This window comes from Telmatherina bonti (genome assembly GCF_933228915.1).
Source record: "Telmatherina bonti genome assembly, chromosome: 16".
NCBI lineage: Eukaryota > Metazoa > Chordata > Actinopteri > Atheriniformes > Telmatherinidae > Telmatherina > Telmatherina bonti.
In genome coordinates this window covers 10,335,866-10,356,806 of record NC_136614.1, presented here as the reverse complement: position 1 = coordinate 10,356,806, position 20,941 = coordinate 10,335,866, and the positions used below count along the sequence as shown (strand labels likewise).

The 20,941-nt window shown below is 43.4% G+C and overlaps 1 protein-coding gene across 1 annotated transcript; it reads left to right on the top strand.

Moving 5' to 3' along the window:
* The first annotated feature begins 590 nt into the window (after positions 1-590).
* On the top strand, positions 591-20,253 carry btbd9 (BTB (POZ) domain containing 9). Its single transcript, XM_079255573.1, has 11 exons — positions 591-716; positions 2,651-2,857; positions 6,224-6,587; positions 8,473-8,740; positions 8,822-9,041; positions 9,244-9,363; positions 12,085-12,194; positions 13,681-13,870; positions 13,962-14,069; positions 16,303-16,381; positions 18,401-20,253. Exons 2-11 carry the CDS (start codon positions 2,673-2,675, stop codon positions 18,593-18,595), a joined length of 1,839 nt encoding a protein of 612 aa, XP_079111699.1. The 5' UTR covers positions 591-716; positions 2,651-2,672; the 3' UTR covers positions 18,596-20,253.
* The last annotated feature ends 688 nt before the right edge of the window (positions 20,254-20,941 follow it).

The following is a 20,941-nucleotide window of genomic DNA, read 5'->3' as shown; positions in this document are numbered from 1 at the left end:
TCAACTTTGTCTTCCTCCAACAATAAAAAGCCATTAAACAGTATCTTTGTGCCAAATTCTTTTTTTTTTTTCATATTCTGCACATCATGCTTTTCCACGTCTGTAATTACTTTGTTTTGTTTAAATCCCTGTTGTATTAAAGTTGTTTGTTCTATTTCCGTATGTTGCTTTTTCCTTCTCTAATGAAAGGGTATGAATAAATGAGCACAACTATCTCTCTCTCTCTCTCTCTCTCTGTCTATATATATAGACATATATATATATATATATATATATATATATATATATATATATATATATATATATATATATATATATATATATATATATATATATATATATATATATATATGTCTATATATATAGACAGAGAGAGAGAGAGAGAGAGAGAGATAGTTGTGCTCATTTATTCATATATATATATATATATATATATATATATATATATATATATATATATATATATATATATATATATATATATACACATGTATATCCCTCCAATTCAGCAGGTGGCGCTAAAGCTGCACTAGAACCGGAAGCAACACCGGAAGCTCTCGTCTGACGGCCCACTTTAGTTTCCACTGCTGTGATGTTGCAGCATTTAGGTTTTGGAAATTGGTGCATCATTTTCTTTCCCTAAATTTAATATTCTACAACTGCTGTATTTAATACTTTAAACTGATCTAAACACGGAACTGAACGGTAGCTATTCGGTAAGTTTTTAAAGGACTATGAAGTTAAATAAGGGGACAAATGTCCGCGGAGACAGCTGCTGTTTAAACGGGACAACCTGGTTACTTCTGCGTCGCTTCTTCTCTGTTTTAAACATATAAAGACTGCTTGTTTACCTTTTTCTAATTCGGTTTAGTAGAATTATTAGTTGTTTGTCTGAAAATGATCCAGAATGTTCTGACTTACTTACCTCTTACTGTTAAAGACAATCTGCTTATCAACGTAGCATTTAGCATAAGCTCACCCCCAGGCTTCTGCTTCTGCTTTACTCCCAGTTTGATGCCTTCTCTTCAGCTTTGCTCCCAGTTTAATGCCTTCTGCTTATGCTTTGCTCCCAGTTTAATGCCTTCTGCTTATGCTTTGCTCCCAGTTTGATGCCTTCTGCTTATGCTTTGCTCCCAGTTTAATGCCTTCTCTTCAGCTTTGCTCCCAGTTTAATGCCTTCTGCTTCAGCTTTGCTCCCAGTTCGATGCCTTCTGCTTCAGCTTTGCTCCCAGTTCGATGCCTTCTGCTTCAGCTTTGCTCCCAGTTTAATGCCTTCTCTTCAGCTTTGCTCCCAGTTTAATGCCTTCTGCTTCAGCTTTGCTCCCAGTTCGATGCCTTCTGCTTCAGCTTTGCTCCCAGTTCGATGCCTTCTCTTCAGCTTTGCTCCCAGTTTAATGCCTTCTGCTTCAGCTTTGCTCCCAGTTTAATGCCTTCTCTTCAGCTTTGCTCCCAGTTTAATGCCTTCTCTTCAGCTTTGCTCCCAGCTTGATGCCTTCTCTTCAGCTTTGCTCCCAGTTTAATGCCTTCTGCTTCAGCTTTGCTCCCAGTTCGATGCCTTCTGCTTCAGCTTTGCTCCCAGCTTGATGCCTTCTGCTTCAGCTTTGCTCCCAGTTTAATGCCTTCTCTTCAGCTTTGCTCCCAGTTTAATGCCTTCTGCTTCAGCTTTGCTCCCAGTTCGATGCCTTCTGCTTCAGCTTTGCTCCCAGTTTAATGCCTTCTCTTCAGCTTTGCTCCCAGCTTGATGCCTTCTCTTCAGCTTTGCTCCCAGTTTAATGCCTTCTCTTCAGCTTTGCTCCCAGTTTAATGCCTTCTGCTTCAGCTTTGCTCCCAGTTTGATGCCTTCTGCTTCAGCTTTGCTCCCAGTTTGATGCCTTCTGCTTCAGCTTTGCTCCCAGTTTGATGCCTTCTGCTTCAGCTTTGCTCCCAGTTTGATGCCTTCTGCTTCAGCTTTGCTCCCAGTTTAATGCCTTCTGCTTCAGCTTTGCTCCCAGTTTGATGCCTTCTGCTTCAGCTTTGCTCCCAGTTTAATGCCTTCTGCTTCAGCTTTGCTCCCAGTTTAATGCCTTCTGCTTCAGCTTTGCTCCCAGTTTAATGCCTTCTGCTTCAGCTTTGCTCCCAGTTTAATGCCTTCTCTTCAGCTTTGCTCCCAGTTTAATGCCTTCTGCTTCAGCTTTGCTCCCAGTTTAATGCCTTCTGCTTCAGCTTTGCTCCCAGTTTAATGCCTTCTGCTTCAGCTTTGCTCCCAGTTTAATGCCTTCTGCTTCAGCTTTGCTCCCAGTTTAATGCCTTCTCTTCAGCTTTGCTCCCAGTTTAATGCCTTCTGCTTCAGCTTTGCTCCCAGTTTAATGCCTTCTGCTTCAGCTTTGCTCCCAGTTTAATGCCTTCTGCTTCAGCTTTGCTCCCAGTTTAATGCCTTCTCTTCAGCTTTGCTCCCAGTTTAATGCCTTCTCTTCAGCTTTGCTCCCAGTTTAATGCCTTCTGCTTCAGCTTTGCTCCCAGTTTAATGCCTTCTGCTTCAGCTTTGCTCCCAGTTTAATGCCTTCTGCTTCAGCTTTGCTCCCAGTTTAATGCCTTCTCTTCAGCTTTGCTCCCAGTTTAATGCCTTCTCTTCAGCTTTGCTCCCAGTTTGATGCCTTCTGTGTTGTGACAGATGTGACTGGTAGCCGACCACCATGAGCAACAGTCACCCTCTGCGTCCATTGGCCTCCGTGTCAGAGATTGACCACATCCACCTGCTGTCGGAGCAACTGGGAGCGCTGGTGCTGGGAGAGGAGTACAGCGATGTCACCTTCATCGTGGAGGGGAAGCGCTTCCCGGCGCACAGGGTCATCCTGGCAGCTCGCTGCCACTATTTCAGGTACATTTATATGTTTAAACTCACACAATCCTCTGCAGAAACTCGAAGTCACTGAATTTCTGTATTCAGTGTTTTAGGTAGAACAAAATAAGTGGTGGTACTCCCTTAAGGACTTGGTGTCATGCAAATATGGGACAAAAACATGGGTTGTACTTACATGTAGATCTATAAACTGATCCGTAAATTAATAGTTTTATAGCACAGAAATGACAAAAAACAGAAGTTTCTAAATTAAATCCACATTTGCCAAATTAAAAGTGCCATGGAGACACTTTTATGAACTTCAAGCCTCATTGCTGGACATTAAAAATAACACTGACCACCAAAAGTAAATACATAAACTTAAAGTTAATTAACCCTTTCCTGCTTATAGATAGGTGCCCACTACAGGGCCACAATGCATGAAAGGGTTAAAAACATTAAAAGTCCTACACTTAGACTTATTTAGCTTATTCCCAGACTAATTTAACAGTGTATAACTATCACACTTTTCCTCTGTGAAATATGTTTTTCCCAGCATCAGGCCTGGTCCATGCTACTGAGGAACATGATTTTATCTTTAATCTAGAAATAATCTTCAAAAACTCAAAATACTGACCAGCCATGGACTTAGTTTGCAGCATCTGACCCTCGTTGTATGGTGTAGTAAATGACTGTTAAGTAGTACTACTGTCATCACTCAGCTCTGCTCCAGTTTGTAACATTACAGCCGCCATAGTTATTTTTCTCCACCTTTCACAACGTGACGTTGTTGGCTACAGCAAGCGTTGTGCGTCTAAACCGGTCTTAACAATACATTTCTTTTGAGGCGACTTTTTTTTTTTCTATTAAAATAAACAAATCTAAGATGTAGTATGTGGTGAAATCGTAGGAGGGTATACTGATTGTTGAAGAAAGCCGGTAAAAGTCCCGGTATGCACCATATGCTGTTAAAAATAGTCCCGGTATGCACCATATGCTGTTAAAAATAGTCCCGGTACGCAAAGGGATAGAATTTAAAAGTGCTGGTACTGCGTACCGGCCCACTTAAAGCACTGAGTGTATTTAAGTGTGTTCAATGAACAAAAAAAAAAAGCTAAAAATGACAGTTTTTACAGTTCTAAAAAGCATAAAAGAAAATATTTGATATGACCATTTTAAACTTTGACACAAACCTGAACCCTCTTTATCTCGCTTTATGTCAATGACTTTGAAACTTTTCACCTCCAAGGGCCAAACTGAAAATGCTCCAGTAAGCCACGGGCCGAACACTGCAGCTTTAAGGATGAAACACGAGGAAATGTAAAAAGTTATTTTAGTTACTGTTCAACAGCTATTACAGTGTATTTTTACCTATCAGTGCAAATAAAAGTTATATAAAGATGTATAAGTCAATAGAACAGAAAAGCCATAGTTGGAGGGAAAAGAAACAATAATTACAGCCACTAAACTGCAACCAAGTGCAACATATTAACAACAAGAAACATGTTGAACAAGGCGAGGTACTGATACTTAGTGGGACACATGAAGCTGATCTTATTACCAGTCTCTCCATGTGAGGCTGCAGCTGCCTCACTGACAAGATGATGTCATCATTAAGGTGTGAGTCAGTCAGGGTCCCTCTGTGTCTGGACTTATTGAGGTTCATTAGACTGAAAGTATTGTCTTTTCGTCAAGCTCTGTATGGTATTATGACTGTTTATGTCCCCTAAAGGATGCATGCACCTAAAGCTGGCGTGACTTGGTGATTGGCGTGATCCACTTCCACTAGTGATAAAGTATAAGACCTGCACATACCATCTGTAATCATGTTAATAGCTTCTCCCAACACTGGATGTATATTTAAAGCCTATACCCATCTGTATTTAATGCTTTTAGTACTCAAATCAGTATACTGTGACAATCACTTCATGCCAAAGCTGTGAAATACTTGTACATACTGCAGATGACATATACTTTGCACTTGTTGCTGATTGCACTCTGGTTAGATGCCAACTGCGTTTCGTACATGTGTAAAGTTGAATTTAATCTAATTAGTTTGACCCAGGGATCACATGTAATCTGTATTAATATCTGTGATGTTAATCTGTTAACATGTCGGTAACTTGTGAAGTGAAAACTACCTGCTGCATTACGCTGAGCTCCGAGGTTCTGCATTAAAACTAATACAATGTGAAAAGACATCGGTGTGATTTGTTTAGATTTGACTCATGAGCTGGTGTTATTTGTTTCCTCGATGCATACTATTTCCCATTCAGCGACGAGTGGAGGCTTGCTTTATGGGTCCTGGACCAGTAAGACCCCATCAGCCCTTAAAGGCAGAGTATGTAAGATTTCAAGGCGATTCTTTCCACCAACAGGTGGCAAACACCAGGTCGTGAGTAAAACCACAAAACTGCTACCTCCACAAACGACCACAGGTTGGCAGTAATAAGCAAAACTTACCCCTCACCCCTCCTCCTTGCCAGCTCCAATGAGGGCAGGAATCGCTTGTGAGCTGTAGCTCAGAGCTGCTCTGCAATAAATGGGCTTATACTCCCCCTACTGGTGGAAAAAAAGTACTTTTTTTTTTTTACTGGTCAGAAAACATTCAAGAAGGGTCTTTGTCATTAATTAAACTTGTAATTTAATAACGCATCAAATATGGACAGACTGGAACCTACATGTTTAAATAACTAATTATGATTGTAGTTATTTTTTTAGTTAATTTATTTTGAAAATATTGAAAATCTTACATTCTCTACCTTTAATGTGCGGAAGCAAAAGGAGCAACATTGGTACAAATGGTGGATCAATTCATGCAGATTATGTTACTGTTTATAGCGGGGGGTGTCTAAAGTTGGTCTTCAAGGTCTCCGCTGTCCTACAAGTTTTCCGCCTATCCTGCTCCAACATACCTGGCTTACATGAAATGGATCCAAAAGCCAATGAAGTTCTGCACATTTAAGGGTTAATTTGGGTCTGATGTGTTGGATACATGGAAAACATGGAGGATTGCGCCCTCTTAAGGACCGGAGCTGGACACCCCTGGTTTAAAGCCTACTGGGCAGGACTTCCTTTTGTCCCAGCCGCTTAAATCAATGGATGAAAATCTAAATACAGTTCATTACACAAACAGTTTAGGTGGTGTCGAGGTGCCAGCGTTTTTGTATCATATCCCGGAGATGTCTGTAAATGTCGGCTAATTCTCTTCAGTTATCCCGTGTGAACAGAAAAACAGAAAATCTTGTCAGTTTTGCGATTGATCGAGCTTTTCAAACTGTGTCTGGCTGCTTGCGACCGCCTGAAATCTAACATTTAAAGGTGAAGAACAGTCTGGAGAACTTGAGCTTCATCAGAAAAGGAAGCAAATAGCTTTCCATTAAATGTGTTTTGTTGTTTCTTTAGGGCCCTGCTGTATGGTGGGATGAAGGAGTCCCAGCCCCAGGCGGAGGTGTGTTTGGAGGAGACCAGAGCCGAAGCCTTCTCCATGCTGCTGAACTACCTGTACACAGGCCGAGCCAGCCTCAGCTCCGCCCGGGAAGAGGTCCTGCTGGACTTCCTGGGCTTGGCTCACCGCTACGGCCTCCAGCCTCTGGAGGATTCAACCTCCGAATTCCTCCGCACCATCCTGCATACCAACAACGTCTGCCTCGTGTTTGATGTGGCCAGTCTCTACTCACTGAGCGCGCTCAGTGCGGCCTGCTGCGCCTACATGGACAGACATGCCCCCGAAGTGTTGAATTCAGACGGTTTTCTCAGTCTTTCCAAGGTAAGAAGTGTTTTCTGGGATCAGCTGGCTTAATGCACCGACTGAGTGTTCAAAGTGTCGCAGCAATCCCGCGGTAATCCTGATGTGAGTGTCGTCGTCGTGGCGATTTCCCATGAAATCACTGACATGGTTAGTAGGAGTAAAAACTGCTGGGAAACGTTTTCATTTTAAGCTCTGAGATTTTCCAAAGCTTCACCTTCCAGCAGTTAAATATGTTTTTTTTTTTTTACTTTTAGATCCAGTTTTCTGGAAGTAAAATGCCTGTTTTTAAGTCGGGGAGTCATGGTTTGTTTAGCAGCCAGCTAGCTAGAAGAGCCAGATGAGCAGTAATCCTTCATCCTGAACCGAAACGAGGCTTTTAACCCTCTAAAAATCTTGTAACTGTGCTTTTTGGATTCTCTTGCAGTCAAATGCTGCTTGTAATGGCTCTGCAGCGCTTCCATATGATCGTAAAAAGTTATTTTCTTGGTTTCAAACTGTTGCATCGCATTAAGACGGCTCCTGGTTCGAGCCTCAGCTGTACTGGTGGTGCAAGCTTCACGCCAGGCCTGATTTGTGCATGTTTTCCTTCTGGGTCCTCTGCCCACAGGCTGACGACATGCATACTGGGTTTACTGGTGTCTCTAAATTCTCTCTAAGAGCAAACATGAGTTGCTGCTTCCATGCTTCAGCCCTGTGATGGAGCCGTGACCCGTCCAGGGTCGCCCCACCTCTCGCCGGGTAACTGCTGGGATGTAGCGGGTGGAGAAAATGGATGGATGCTTTCAAACACTTCAAACCACATTACCGATAGTTTCGTCTTTGTTGTAAAGAAGATGATGTTGAAGTTTAAAATTAAATATTCTTCTTTTAATTCCTGCCATTTAAAGCCAGTTTAGGTTTGTATACAGGTCTGCTTTTTCAACCGGCCGGTACATTTGTCTGCGAGGGTCTGCAGGTTGACAGTCTGCAGGTTGAGTGTTTGAAACCACGCTGATGACACAAAAAATCTATTAGCTAAAGCAGATTATTATGATGTGTTTCTCATCATGGAGGTTTGTTTTGAAGGGAAAGGGCGACTTTGCCCACCTCAGCAATGCTTCACTGAAAGAGGACTCTACTGTAGACTGGAGGGATGGGAGGGGGGGACACCTGGTCCTCAAGGGCCTGAATCCAGCAGGTTTTCCATGTGTCCCTGGTCCAGCACACCGGATTCAAATCATATGGATCCAACAACTTATCAGGATCTGCACAGTGATTCATGTAGTTGAATGTGGTGTGTTGGAACAGGGAGACATCAAAAGGGCAAGGGCCAAGATACCCCACCCCCCGCGGTGGACTGATTGCATGCATGGTGTGCATGGTTTGGAGGACGCCCTGGGAAAGCTGACCTCACATGTGTGAATTGATCCACTTCAGTAGAGTCCCAGTCTGTTCGGTCCAGTAGGAGTGGCGTCCATAAATAGTGTTTTTAGATGTGTCCAGATCACTTTAATGACGCTGACCCTGCAGGAAGTTTGCATGTTATTTGGTTTGGATTATAAATCCTCCAAGTGGTTCGTATTTCAGCTAAATAAAAACATCATTATTTAGCTTATTTAGCTTGAGACGAACCAGTTCAGGTGTCTCGGGGCATCTGGTTAGGATGCCTCATGGACATCTCCTTGGTGAGGTGTTTAAGGAGGAGACCCCGGGAAAGATCCAGGACACGCTGGAGGGATTATATCTCTCGGCTGGCCGAGGAACGCCTTGTTGGCGTTGGCAAATGTGACTGGGGAGAGGGAAGTCTGGGCTTCCCTGCTCAGGCTGCTGCTCCCACGATGGATGGATTATTTAGCTTCCAGTGTGACTGTTGCATCATGTTTTACGTCCGTCATGACTTGGTATTGAAACTGCGTGTTTGCAGACCGCTCTGCTGACGGTGGTGAGGCGGGACTCGTTTGCTGCGAGTGAGAAGGAGATCTTCCAGGCCTTGTGTCGCTGGTGCCGGCAGCACGAGGATGGCGCTGAAACCCAGGAAGTGATGTCAGCGGTGCGACTGCCACTCATGACTCTGACGGAGATGCTGAACGTGGTGCGGCCGTCTGGCCTTCTGAGTCCAGACGACCTGCTGGACGCCATCAAGACCCGCTCGGAGAGCCGAAACATGGACCTGAACTACCGGGGAATGCTCAGTCAGTCCTCCTCGTCTCGCTGCTGGTTTAACTTTTAGTTTGGATTTCTGCATGTCCTCATCTCTGTTTCGTGCACTTCAGTCCCGGAGGAGAACATCGCCACCATGAAGTACGGCACTCAGGTGGTGAAAGGGGAGCTGAAGTCGGCGCTGCTGGACGGAGACACCCAGAACTACGACCTGGACCATGGCTTCTCCAGACATCCCATTGAAGAGGACGGTCGGGCGGGTATCGAGGTCAAACTGGGCCAGCCGTCCATCATCAACCATGTCCGCCTGCTGCTGTGGGACAGAGACAGCCGGTAAGATCCGCTCTCGTGCTGCTAAGTTGAGCGACCATTCGCTGATAACCACGGCGGTAATTCAGTGTGAGACTTATGTTTAGTTCTAATGGGAATTTTAAACCAGTTTGCTCCTGATAATGGTTTGTGCTTCTTATTTGAATGTTCTGATGTAAAAGCAGCTGTGTTCCAGCTAAAACACGTCGTCCCTTTCATCATCCAGGTCTTACTCCTACTACATCGAGGTGTCCATGGATGAGCTGGACTGGGTGCGTGTTGTTGACCACTCCAAGTATCTGTGCCGCTCGTGGCAGAATCTTTACTTCACACCTCGTGTTTGCAGGTAACGTAACCAACCATACGAACCCAAATGTGTGGAGTTTGCATGTTCTCCCCCTTGTATGCTTGCATGCTCCAGCTTCTTCCCTCCGTACAAAGACGTGCACGTCATGTTGACTCTCTAAATCGCTGTTTGTCTCTCTGTGATGGACTGGCGACCTGATAGGGTGTACCTCACCCAGTGATTGCTGGTAAAGAAAATTAATGAATGATTGTTTCTTTACCAGCTTATCTTTCCAGATTGTTCTCTCCCTTTAAGGAAAGCAGCTTTGTGCAGTTTGTCCTAGACCTGGGCGATTCATCGGATTTTAATCTTTATTACGATCTGGGTTTTCAACAATCATAAAAATAAAAGGGCGTGATTATTTTTCTCTCTGCAGTTTCCTCTCCTGCTGGCTAATCGAGCGTCTCTGGCGTTGCAGCGCTGTGCTGTAAACTCCTCCCACAGCCGCTTTGCTTTCATTCAGACACTGTTGCCAACTTGGCGACTTTCTCGCTAAATCTGGAGACTTTTTTTTTGTTAAAAGCGACAAATCTAGCAACTTTTACTGGAGTTATTAGAGACTTTTCTGGTGTTTTGGCGACTGACTTGAAGGTACATATTGTTCTGCAGTTACTGTAAGGAAGGAGCAGCGGGAGCCTCTCCCGTCCTAAAGCACTCCCAGGCGGCCAGTCTCAGTCGGCTCCGGCTGCAGGTCAATGTAGAATAACTGCAGTAGGTTGTGGAAGTTCACCTAAACATAGTTTATACCATTGTCAGTGACAACTGGCTGCATTATTTTCCTATACATAGTTCGGCCAGTTAAACACTGTAATATCCCTCCGTTACAGGGCATTACCATAGCAACGCGTTAACCAGCTGGTTCAGATCAGCCGTCTTTTAACAGGTGGATGAGAGAAACGCGCTGCAGCCTGACAGTGGTTGTTTGGTATGAAACGTACATCCAGGCCAACGTAAAGTAGTTCCTATATAAGCGTAAAAGCAGATTAAACAACTTGGAACCGTACATTAGACGGTTATAATGTACGACACGGAGTCTAGAACACCACGACGCGCAGCGTTGTTTAAAAATACTGGATAATTATGTTAAATAATCCAGATCTCAATTTCAGTCAAAATAATCGTGATTATAATTTTTGTCAAATCGAGCAGCCCTTTTGTGTGTGTGTCCGTCCGTCCGTTCTGCGTCATTTGGGAGATGAGCTAGCAGGTTCGCCTGCAGCGGATTCAGACGAGCAGATCATCAGCAGACAGATCAGAAATCTGTTTTATGTTAATCAGGTGTTGAAGAAGGTAAACGCCTAAAACCAGCAGGACAGCGGCTCCCGATCCCTGACATGAATCACCAACTCCGGACCTCTGATGCCAGGTCTTGCAGGTTTTAGATGCTTCCTGTTGCTTGACAATAAACAACTGGAGAGCCATTATATTTGAAAAGGTGCGTTGCAGAAGGGAAAACATGTAAAACCTGCAGGACACTGGTCCAAGCTGTCCGGAGTTGGTGATTCCTGCTGTAGAGTAACAGCTGCTTGGTACAAAGGCAACAAATCACCTTGTGTTGTTTGTTGCTTCGCCACGTTTTTATCGTAAAACCCGCCCGCAGACAGAAACCATTAGGGAGAATTTTGCTGTCATGATCGTCCCCTTAGCTTCGCTTTGTTTGCTGCCTTTTTTAGCACCATAACAAACAGAACAGGTCACTGCAACTTTCCCAGGCGATGCATGAAGCCATTGGATCTTACGCTGAACCATAAGGATCTTTCGGATCTGAGCATTTAATGTTTGACTTCTGACTAGTTACTACGTGTTTAAAGGAAACATGGAAGTCGTGTAAAGGTTGTTTAACCTCCTGTAAGAAATTAATTCGGTGATAAATGTTGTTTCACAAGTTAAAGTACAGAATTTTACACTTTGTGGAAAAAATGTCATAATTTCTCCGATTTTGAGCATAAAGTCATGAATAAGTATGTCTAAAATTTCTTCTATTAAATCTATTGACTCTAATACATCAACAAAATGTAAAAGTAATAATATTTGGATATCAAATCAAATCAAACTTTATTGCTTGAGCACTTTTCATGCCACGGGCAACACAAAGTGCTTTACAAGATAAAATCAAGTCATAAGGATTAAAACAAGCAGTAGATAACAAGACATTTAAAAACAATAAAGACATAAGCTCTTTCCACACACACACACACACACACACACACACACACACACACACGCACACACATTCCCTGAAATACATCATTCCCTGAATACTGTCTCTTTAACAGGTTAATTAAACAAATAAAACATTAAGTGATAAAAGTCATGTCATTAAGTCATGTTCAGGTTTCTTTATTCAACTTTCATATTTCTGGGGTTTTTTTTTTTTTGGTTTTTTTTTTTTTTTTTTTTAATTTTACAAAGCTTTGAGAAAATAATCAAATATGCAAATTAATGTTTACCGTTGAATCATTTGACCTTATTTCTGTCTTTAAATATTGTTTGTGCACGCAGGACAGTTGTTTGTTGTGAAATAATGGCTGTTTGGGGGAAACCATGACTTGGATGTGTAAGTCCTCTTTGGAAGGCTTAACAACCTTTTTTGGGAAAAAATAATGAGTTAATTGACTTAAAAGGTTTAAGTAAACCTGGGTTGGAGGTGGAGGTGACACCAACGCTCTGTTTCCTCTCCCTGCTCTCTGAGGTTTGATCGTTTGTTTCCTTGTGCATCAGGTACGTCCGCATTGTGGGAACGCACAACACCGTCAACAAAGTCTTTCACCTCGTGGCTTTTGAGTGCATGTTCACCAACCGCTCGTTTACCCTGGAAAATGGACTTGTTGGTAAGTTCTCACAGGACCAGATGCAGCTCTGACTGCACGTCTATGGTTTTATAAGAATAATAATAATGGATCAAATTTGTTTGGTGCTTTTTTGGCCACTCAGACGCTTAACATAGAAGAAACTGTAATTGTAATTATGGGAAAACCAGTTTGTACTGGTGGGTTTTGTGGAGTTTCTGAGGGAGGGGTCAGGTTGGTGTTGGCAGAACGGAGGTGGCGGTGGGGGGGGGGTGGTGTTGTTGAAGGTCAGAGAGGTATGAAGGGACCAGGTTATGGAGGGACTTGTAGGTGAAGAGTATTAGTTATAGGACTGGGCGATTATATCGAATATACTCCAGATATCGTGGCTAGTCCCCTGTGCGATATAGAAAATGCCTATATTTGTCATATTCGAGTATCCTGTTGTCACGCAGTTGTTTTTAGCTGCGGGCGGGGTTTTCTCCCTCCTCCTCGACTCTGCACCGCTTTGCACAGACAGTTAGAGCAAGCGCACCTAGTTATGTACATAACGTGAGCTACGTGCTACGTCATGAGAGGCAGCGTGTCGCAGCTTTTCTAGCAGAGAACTCCAGTAGCAGCGCGAGTTACAAAAAATGGAGGAAGAAGAATTTGTTCTGAAGAAAAATCGTCCATCTGGCGGTGGTTTGGATACCGGAGAGACGATGTTGACCAAACAACTGTCGTATGCAAAGTATGTCGCAAAAGTGTCGCCACAAAAGGTAGAAGTACCACAAATTTAAAATGACATGTTTCTGCCTTTAACTGTTTAATAATAAATACGGTTTTGATCAGTTTGCTTCGTTACAATTTCATCCTTTTGGCATGAATGATTAAAATCAGCATATCTTAATGCAGTATGAGCAATTATGTTTTAATGGAGACACAAAATCATCTTACTGATGTGATTGTATGCACCAAAGCATTCATTCAAGGCTAAGGTAAATATCGAGATATATATCGTATATCGTGACATGTCATAAAAATATCGGGATATTACTAAAAGGTCATATCGCCCAGCCCAAGTTGGTTACGGTATTGAACTCCAGTGGGGGTGATGCGTTCTCTGGAGGGGGTACGTGTGAGCAGACGGCAGCAGACTGGAGGGAAGTTCATACAGAAGGTCGTTGCTCTGATCGAGTCTGGAAGTGATGGAGGCTTGGATGAGTATTTTAGCCGAGAGACGGAGGTGGGCGGTGTTACAGAGGTGGAAGAAGCAGGTGGGACAACGTGACCATCAGTGAGAAGCGCTTTACAGAGCGGAGAAGAGATTTAAGGCGTTCAGCTTTGTTGCTGTTGAGCTTCAACAAATGGTTGTCCGTCCAGATAAACGTATTCTACAAAGGAAACACGTTGACCTGATCGTCTTTGCCTCGTTGTCCCTTTTCCATCTGCCACTGTGGTTTCGGACCAGGTCTCCGTATGTTTGCACATAAACAAGTGTATGTCACATCCAAACAGACCTTTAACCTGCCCCTAACGCCCACAGTTCCCAGTGAGAACGTGGCGACCATTGCATCCTGCGCCAGCGTCATTGAGGGGGTGAGTCGGAGCAGAAACGCGTTGCTCAACGGCGACACGCGCAACTACGACTGGGACTCTGGATACACCTGCCATCAACTGGGTTCCGGCGCCATCGTCATCCAGCTCGCCCAGCCCTACTCCATTGGATCCTTAAGGTGGGCTTCCTGTTGCACCAGTTAGTTCAGCTAAGCAGTCCCAGTTCAGGTTAGACGTGTTTCTGATGCAGAATTTTCCCCGTGTGCTCAGGCTGCTACTCTGGGACTGTGACGAGCGCTCCTACAGCTATTACATCGAAGTCTCCACCAACCAGCAGCAGTGGACCAAGGTGGTCGACCGCACCAGGGTGGCATGTCGGTGAGGATCCCAGTTCCTCCTCAGTCGCTTCCCAGTACTGCCGAGTTTTTATCTGGAGATGCTTTATGGAAAAGTAAAACCTTTTATCTGCGATATTAACATACGCCGCTGCAGCAACGAGGAGGATTGTTCTGTGAGGGTCCCAAGCCTGGATGAATGCAGAGGGTTCTGTCAGGAAGGGCATCAGGCGTAAAACGTACCAATTCACCAGAGCGATGGTTCGCTGTGGCGACAACAACATCTGCAATAATAAACATCCATTAAATGCACAGTCAGGTTTGTGCTGCACCTTTCATGTACAAGACAATTCAAAGTGCTTTACTGACTCGGCGTGTGTGCAGGAGAGACAGATGAGGGATGATTACAAGACTTCACGTGCTGCAACATTGACACCTGCTTTACAGCACACACACTGCACTACGTTTTCTGCCCTTTTCAGTGAAATGAAATGGTCCCACATTTGCAACTTTTTCGGTCTTTTCCTCCCCTCTTCTCCATTCTCTGCCATTAGAGACCAAAGCAACGAGAAACTTCAGACAGAAAGCAAACCGCTCTACAACGATCTGATCCAACCATGAGTCAGCAGAAAGACCTGCTGAATAGAAGACATGATGGTGTGATTGGGCTCCATAAACCTGCTCCCACACCTCATTTCTTTGTTGGATCACATGACGGCAGGCGGAGCCTCTGTTCCTGCAGCAAACTTTTATTCTGTGTTAAACAGACACACTTTTAACAGGCGTGTCGTCCACCAAGACATCGGCTAGTTCTTAGATACTTTGGACATGTTTCCAAGTCAGTCCTCTTTCTACGTGAATTCTTTTTTTAAGTCCATTAAAGGGGTCCAATTCTGGTATTTGGAGTTTTCTGAGCTTTCTACAGTGTTACAGTGTTGAATCCTCATCAGACATGTGAACGGCACTGTTTTTTATCACCTAAACGCATGTTTGAGTTTGAGTTTGAGTTGCAGCACGCTCTCTGTTCGGTTTCCATGGCGATGAAAAATGCATCGTTTTAGAGAGTTTTTTTCTACTTGGAAATCCTTGTGACGTCCCGGGGGATAAGGTTCGGTGATTGGTTACCTTCTACTGGTTAACAAGGGCATGTACAAATACATCAGGCGGGTGGAAAACGTGGGATAAAGTTATTTCCAACGATGGCTGGTGAGTTTACCAAAGAGAGACATCCTGCTGCATTCGTTGCTGTGGGTTGCTGTTTTCCACTTCGTTTTCAGGCTCTGATTCAGGTTCCAACATGTAGGGCTGTATGCTGTGTGGTGACAATGTATTTTGTTTTTTTTATTGAGTTCATATCAGCCTAATCCTTCACAGGCTGATCTGACAGCCTACGGAGAGGGTCGGTCTGAAGTAAATAAAGCCATTTGTGACAATAACTCGATCAATCCCAGCCCTTCTGGTCTCAGAAATAAAAATAAATTAGCCTGAAATGCACAGAATAGTTCCACTTTAAAAAGGCAGAAATTTGCGATCGGTTGAGAATTGTTTCTCCACACATTGAGCGCGTGCACAAACACGTCGGCACATTTTAAAATATGATACTTTTAAAACATTTTCCGCATGCATTAGGTAGTAACAACACGTGCAACAGCTTCACAAATATACATTTATAGATTTACTTTGGTTGAGTTTCTAGTATTTGTTTCACAAATTATAATTAAAATATATATATAAAGTACTCGATTACTCGTAGAAAGAATCGACAGAGTACCCGATTCCAAAAGTACTCGATAGTTGCAGCTCTAGTCTGCAGCATCTCAGACTCGCTCTGGTGGGGGTGCTGGAGAATCCAGAGCATCCAGAAGCATCCTAGAAATGTGCAGAATGAAGGATGGACTACAAGACGTAGGAACAGTCGTTCTGTGAGATTTGCTGATGTAATGTTGTTGAAACAGCAGCTGTTCCACGTTCTTGATGTTGACAAGCACCTGTTCTTTGCTCTGAGCTGCCCAAGCAGTAGTGCATTACTGGTTGAAAGATAAAGAAGTGGTTAAAATAAAGTTGTGATTTGTGTGGAAACCTCCGAAAGGACCTTGTAGAAGAGGCTCATGTAGCTGGTTCGGACGCCTGCCTGGTGATGTGTTACTGAGAAAAGCTGAAGAGATTCTGCGTCCTGCAGACGCTGCTGACGGTCTCTTCTGTGAAGGCGGTTTGAAAAGGACTCGAAGCCATTTTAATGTGTTTTTTTTACATTTTCTTTTGTGTTTCTCTTGCAGATCGTGGCAGACGTTAAAGTTTGATAAGCAGCCCGCCTCCTTCATCCGTATTGTTGGGACTCACAACACTGCCAACGAGGTAAAGGCTGGGTGTTGTTTTGCTTTTACTGTTTATAGCAGCGATCCTCAATCCTGGTCCTCGCTGGCCGCTGTCCTGCAGGCTTTCCAAGCCTCCACTTTGCAACATAACTGATTCAAACCAGTGTGTATTTGGCAGACATGTTGGAACCAAGCAACAACCTCCGTTGGTAAAGCTGGTGTAGGTCATGTTGGGCAGCTGGCAAGATGTGAAAGTAGCGCCCTGGCTTGGCTCCTCCCCCTCTGGTTCTGCTCCTTGCGTGATCAAAGGCTTTTTTTATTCGCAGCTTTTTCCACCAACGATTTTCTCTTTCTCGGCTGTTTATCAGGAGGAGGCAAATAAACCGAGCCGGGTCGGGAAATCCTTCCTGCATTTTCTCAGCCATGTTTGCCTTCCGAGTTTCTTCTTCACTACTTTGTATTTTCATCCTAACACGCTGTTTATATGCAGGATGTGGCTATCAGGTATGCTGGAGGGGGAGGAGGGGAGCCGGGAGAAGAAGCTTACAAAATATAAGAAATGAACAACTTCATTTTTGTCGGAACGTTTGGATTGGACAGAGTTTTTACAGATTTACAGTAAACTGAGGGGTCTAACTATATTTCTTATTGTTCATGATTACAGAATGTATAGACTATCAGGACGAGGAACCACTTCACCCAGAGTAAAATAAAATGTCTCTGAGCAACATTACCTACTAGAGCTTTTAAACTTTATGGGGCAAGTGACTATTTTTGATCTTTTCCTTTTTTCTTTAGTATTTAGCATGAAACTTTTTTTTGTTAATGTAACAACAGGATGGAGGTCTTGGTACATACCAAAAGGACAACTTTAGGTTAAAATTTCAAATTTCAAGGTATTTTATTGAGTGAAGCCAATGTGTAGGTGACAAAAATTGCAGTTCCCCCTTCATCCACTAGGGGCTCCAAACAGAGCAAAGCGCATAGACTGTATATAGAAAGATGGGTGGAACTCTGTGACGTCACCCGTAGGTTTCTGAAGAGCTGAATTGAAGCTCGTGGGCGGTTCCTACCATCACCATCTTGGCAGGGCCATGCGTGTTGTCTCTCCCAGAAAATACAAAAAATGGGCAAAGAGGTGGAGCTGAGAGGGGGGCTGTGAGCGTCATGGTGGATGATTGACATCGAGTGAACTCTGAGCTTTCTGTAGCTAAGAGCTAACCGAGCTAACCTGGAGATAACGGGAGCTACCCAGCTAATGGAGGTAACTGGGCTAAAGCTAAGTCACGTTGTTAACTGGCTAAAAACCGTGGTTGTTCTACGTTCTTCTGACTTGAAACAGGTGATTGGTTACCTGTCAATCAAAATGACACGCCCCTAAATATGCCGAATTTCGAGATTAAATTGTGAATTATTTTCTCACTCGCCTGTTTAGAAATAATTTAATCTTTAAATTTGCCATAATTAGGGGTGTGTCCGTTTGATTGACAGGTACCAGATATCCCACTGTAAGGAGGAATTGAGAACAACCGCAGTTTTTAGCTAGTCAACAGCGTGACTTAGCTTTCCTCTGTTAGCTATTTGCTCCTGCTAGCTCCAGGTTAGCTCGGTTAGCTCTTAGCTACAGGCAGGTCAAAGTTTGGTAGATGTCAATCATCCATGACGCTCACAGCCCCCTCTCAGCTCCACCTCTTTGCCCATTTTTTGTATTTTCTGGGAGAGACAACACGCATGGCCCTGCCAAGATGGCAACAGTGTTAACCGCCCAATGGGTGATGTCACAGAAGCTCCGCCCATCTTTTATAGACAGATGACAGACTTTTATAGAGTCAGATGTGTTCCAGCAGGGACACGTCGAAAACCTGCAGGACACCGGCGCTCAGAGGACATTTTAATAATAAACAGAATCAAATGAGACCCCTTTTTTGCATTTTCAGTTCTGCTTCTGGATCTTTCTACAAATTGTTTTGACTTTCAGCTGGAAACAACTGTTTAAAAAAATAACCTGGCTGCTTGTTGTCATGGTGCTGACTTTAACCACACCCTCATCGCCCTGCAGGTGTTCCACTGCGTTCACTTCGAGTGTCCGGCCCAGCTGGACACAGAGGTCGCTGAAGGCAGTCCGGGGTTGGATTCCTCTGATTCTGGGTCGACGACCCTGCAGCAGCACCCCCAGCGACCCACACGCACACACACCCTCCTGCCAAGCCAGCCCTCCTCTTCCTCCTTGTCCTCCTCCCAGTCCCACCATTAAAAGCTCTCTTCACTCCTTCTGTTGGAAGGTGGTGAGACCTCACAATGCCATTTTGCACAGCTTTTACCATCCAGATTTCACTGCTACGAGCTGCTAAAGCCTTCATGTTCTCATCGTCCACGCTCCATCCATCATACATGCAACAGTAGAAACTGGTTTACCTGTAGCAGCATCTGGGGCTCCAGTCTTCCCAGTAATGAGAAATTGAAAATTAGGCATAACCTCCACTGGCTTTTGCATTTTTAAATGAAGGTACTTTTTAGCTACTAAAACTCAAGTTTTATCCTTTTAAAAACGATGAAGGTTGAATCTTTGTGTCGCCGACGTGGTTTACCGCCTCGCAGAGGAGCGGCGAGACCGGGTGGGAAGGGAAGCTACTTGAACTCGAAACATTCGTAGTAATAATTTTAAAGAAAAAAAATACAGAACATATCAAGATATTTTTTTAAGAAACTATCTCTCAAAGACTTCACTCACTTTTCATACAATCAAGCTAACAGAGTGGCGGGCGAGTATTTTTTCAGAGGTCGGGATTTCACACGTAAAGTTTGCCAAAGCTGTCGAGTCGACTCCTCCAGAAGCGGCGAATTTTCCTTTTTTTTTTTTTTTTTTTTAATGCAAATAGCACTTAATCCCAATGATGCATTTGCATATTTACCCAAACAGGCTTTCACACCCAAAACCGAAATGTCTACTGGTGAGTTTGTGATGATTAATAGCTGAAGAATTGATAAAACTGACATTTAAGTGAGCGTCTTTATATTTAAAGTAGATATTTGGAGATTCAGTCGGCTTGTCGAAGGTAGGAGCTCAAAGGCTCGGACCAAGTTAGGTATGCACTAACCGCTGCCGGGGTTTGTACACGGTGGAGAGACGAGCGGCTGCCACTGGCACTTTATTTTAGTATCTAGAAATAAAGGTTGCAGCTTGGTGTCTCCTGACTGAAGAGCAGTTCTGGAGTGCTGGATTTGGTTTCCCTTTAATTTAAACTTCACGGCTCCTGGATGTTTGTGGGGTTTTTTTTTTTTCTTTTGTTGTATTTTTAGTTTTTTAAATTAAGCTAACAGTGCTGTGGTTATGTTTTGTCTGCAGATGTTGCACTTTTTAGATGAGTTTGGTTTGAAAAAAGTCCTTTTTGTTTGTTTGATGACGTTAAGATGCATAAATAACCTGGCTGGTCCCACCTGTGTTTGTTCCTATAGGCATCCATCCACCTTCTAGATTAACCATTAGCTGGATAAAGTCTTCCTTACTGAAGAAACAAAATAGGGCTTGGTTTTGATTATGTTGTGTTGGTGAGAAGACATAACCACGTATAACTTTATGTATATACATAGTTTCACCTAATATATTTGTTGTTTTCAGCCGTTGACGTGTGATTGTGTTTCATTGTCTTGTTCAACATGTTGCCTCTCAAAAAAACAGAGAAGAAGTTTGACGTGTGAAAACTGACATTGTTTAATCTTCTCCTGTCTGCTGGCCTGAATGGCTGCTGTTCAGCTGAGTGGGGGTCTGGAGTACAAGCAATACATGTTTTAGTGAAAAGCTTCTGTTACAGAGGAATCAGTGCTAATTGATCAGTTACTGTACTACACACACACACACACACACACACCCTCATCACGCTCAGCCTGTCAGCTCGATGAGCAGTGTTCATGCAACCCAGTGAGAGGTTATCATTAAACTTTAAACTGTTGAATTTTCAAACTTTCGCATATTTGTCTTATTTCTGGTGTCCAAGGAACCGATGTCTGACCAACCTAAAGACGTGTTTATTTAGAGAAGTAGAGCCAAAAGGTACCGGTTGTGTTTCCACCTGATCCGAAGAATCACACACAAGTTTAAGTGTTTCATGTTTTCTTCTTGTATCTCTGTAAATAAGTAACGTTACGATTCTGGGACCTGTTGCATCACATTGAGGTTGAATGTTCGGTCCAAGTCGCGTCAATCTGATGCTGCATTCTGCTTTTTTCACAGTAGTTATGCACACACACACACACACACACAGATAGATTTAAAAAGAACTTCTTTCTCCTGATTTTCAGTCTTGTGTTGTGGCATACATCAGGCTTTTCTTTCTGCTTCCCTTCCTTTAAAAATATCTCTTTACAGCCCCCCCCAACAGTGGATTCATCCGGTGAGGCTCCAGGAGTTTTTCGATCAGATCTTTTTACTTGATTAGTTCCTTTTTATTCCAGACATACAGTTGTGCTCATATTTATTCATACCCTTTCATTAAAGAAGGAAAAAAACAACTGCCTGTAAAATAAGCTGAAATTGAAATTATTTTCTAATTCTGGTTCAATAGATTTTTTTTTAAAGCAAACAGATAAGATAATTTCTTAC

What these genes read in the sequence shown, in the direction of transcription:
- btbd9 (XM_079255573.1), top strand. Translation starts at nt 2,673, where the DNA reads ATGAGCAACAGTCACCCTCTGCGTCCATTGGCCTCCGTGTCAGAGATT. An exon ending in CTGTGGGACAGAGACAGCCG is followed by an intron (nt 9,042 to 9,243) that starts GTAAGATCCGCT and finishes TTCATCATCCAG; the next exon opens with GTCTTACTCCTACTACATCG. An exon ending in TTCACACCTCGTGTTTGCAG is followed by an intron (nt 9,364 to 12,084) that starts GTAACGTAACCA and finishes CTTGTGCATCAG; the next exon opens with GTACGTCCGCATTGTGGGAA.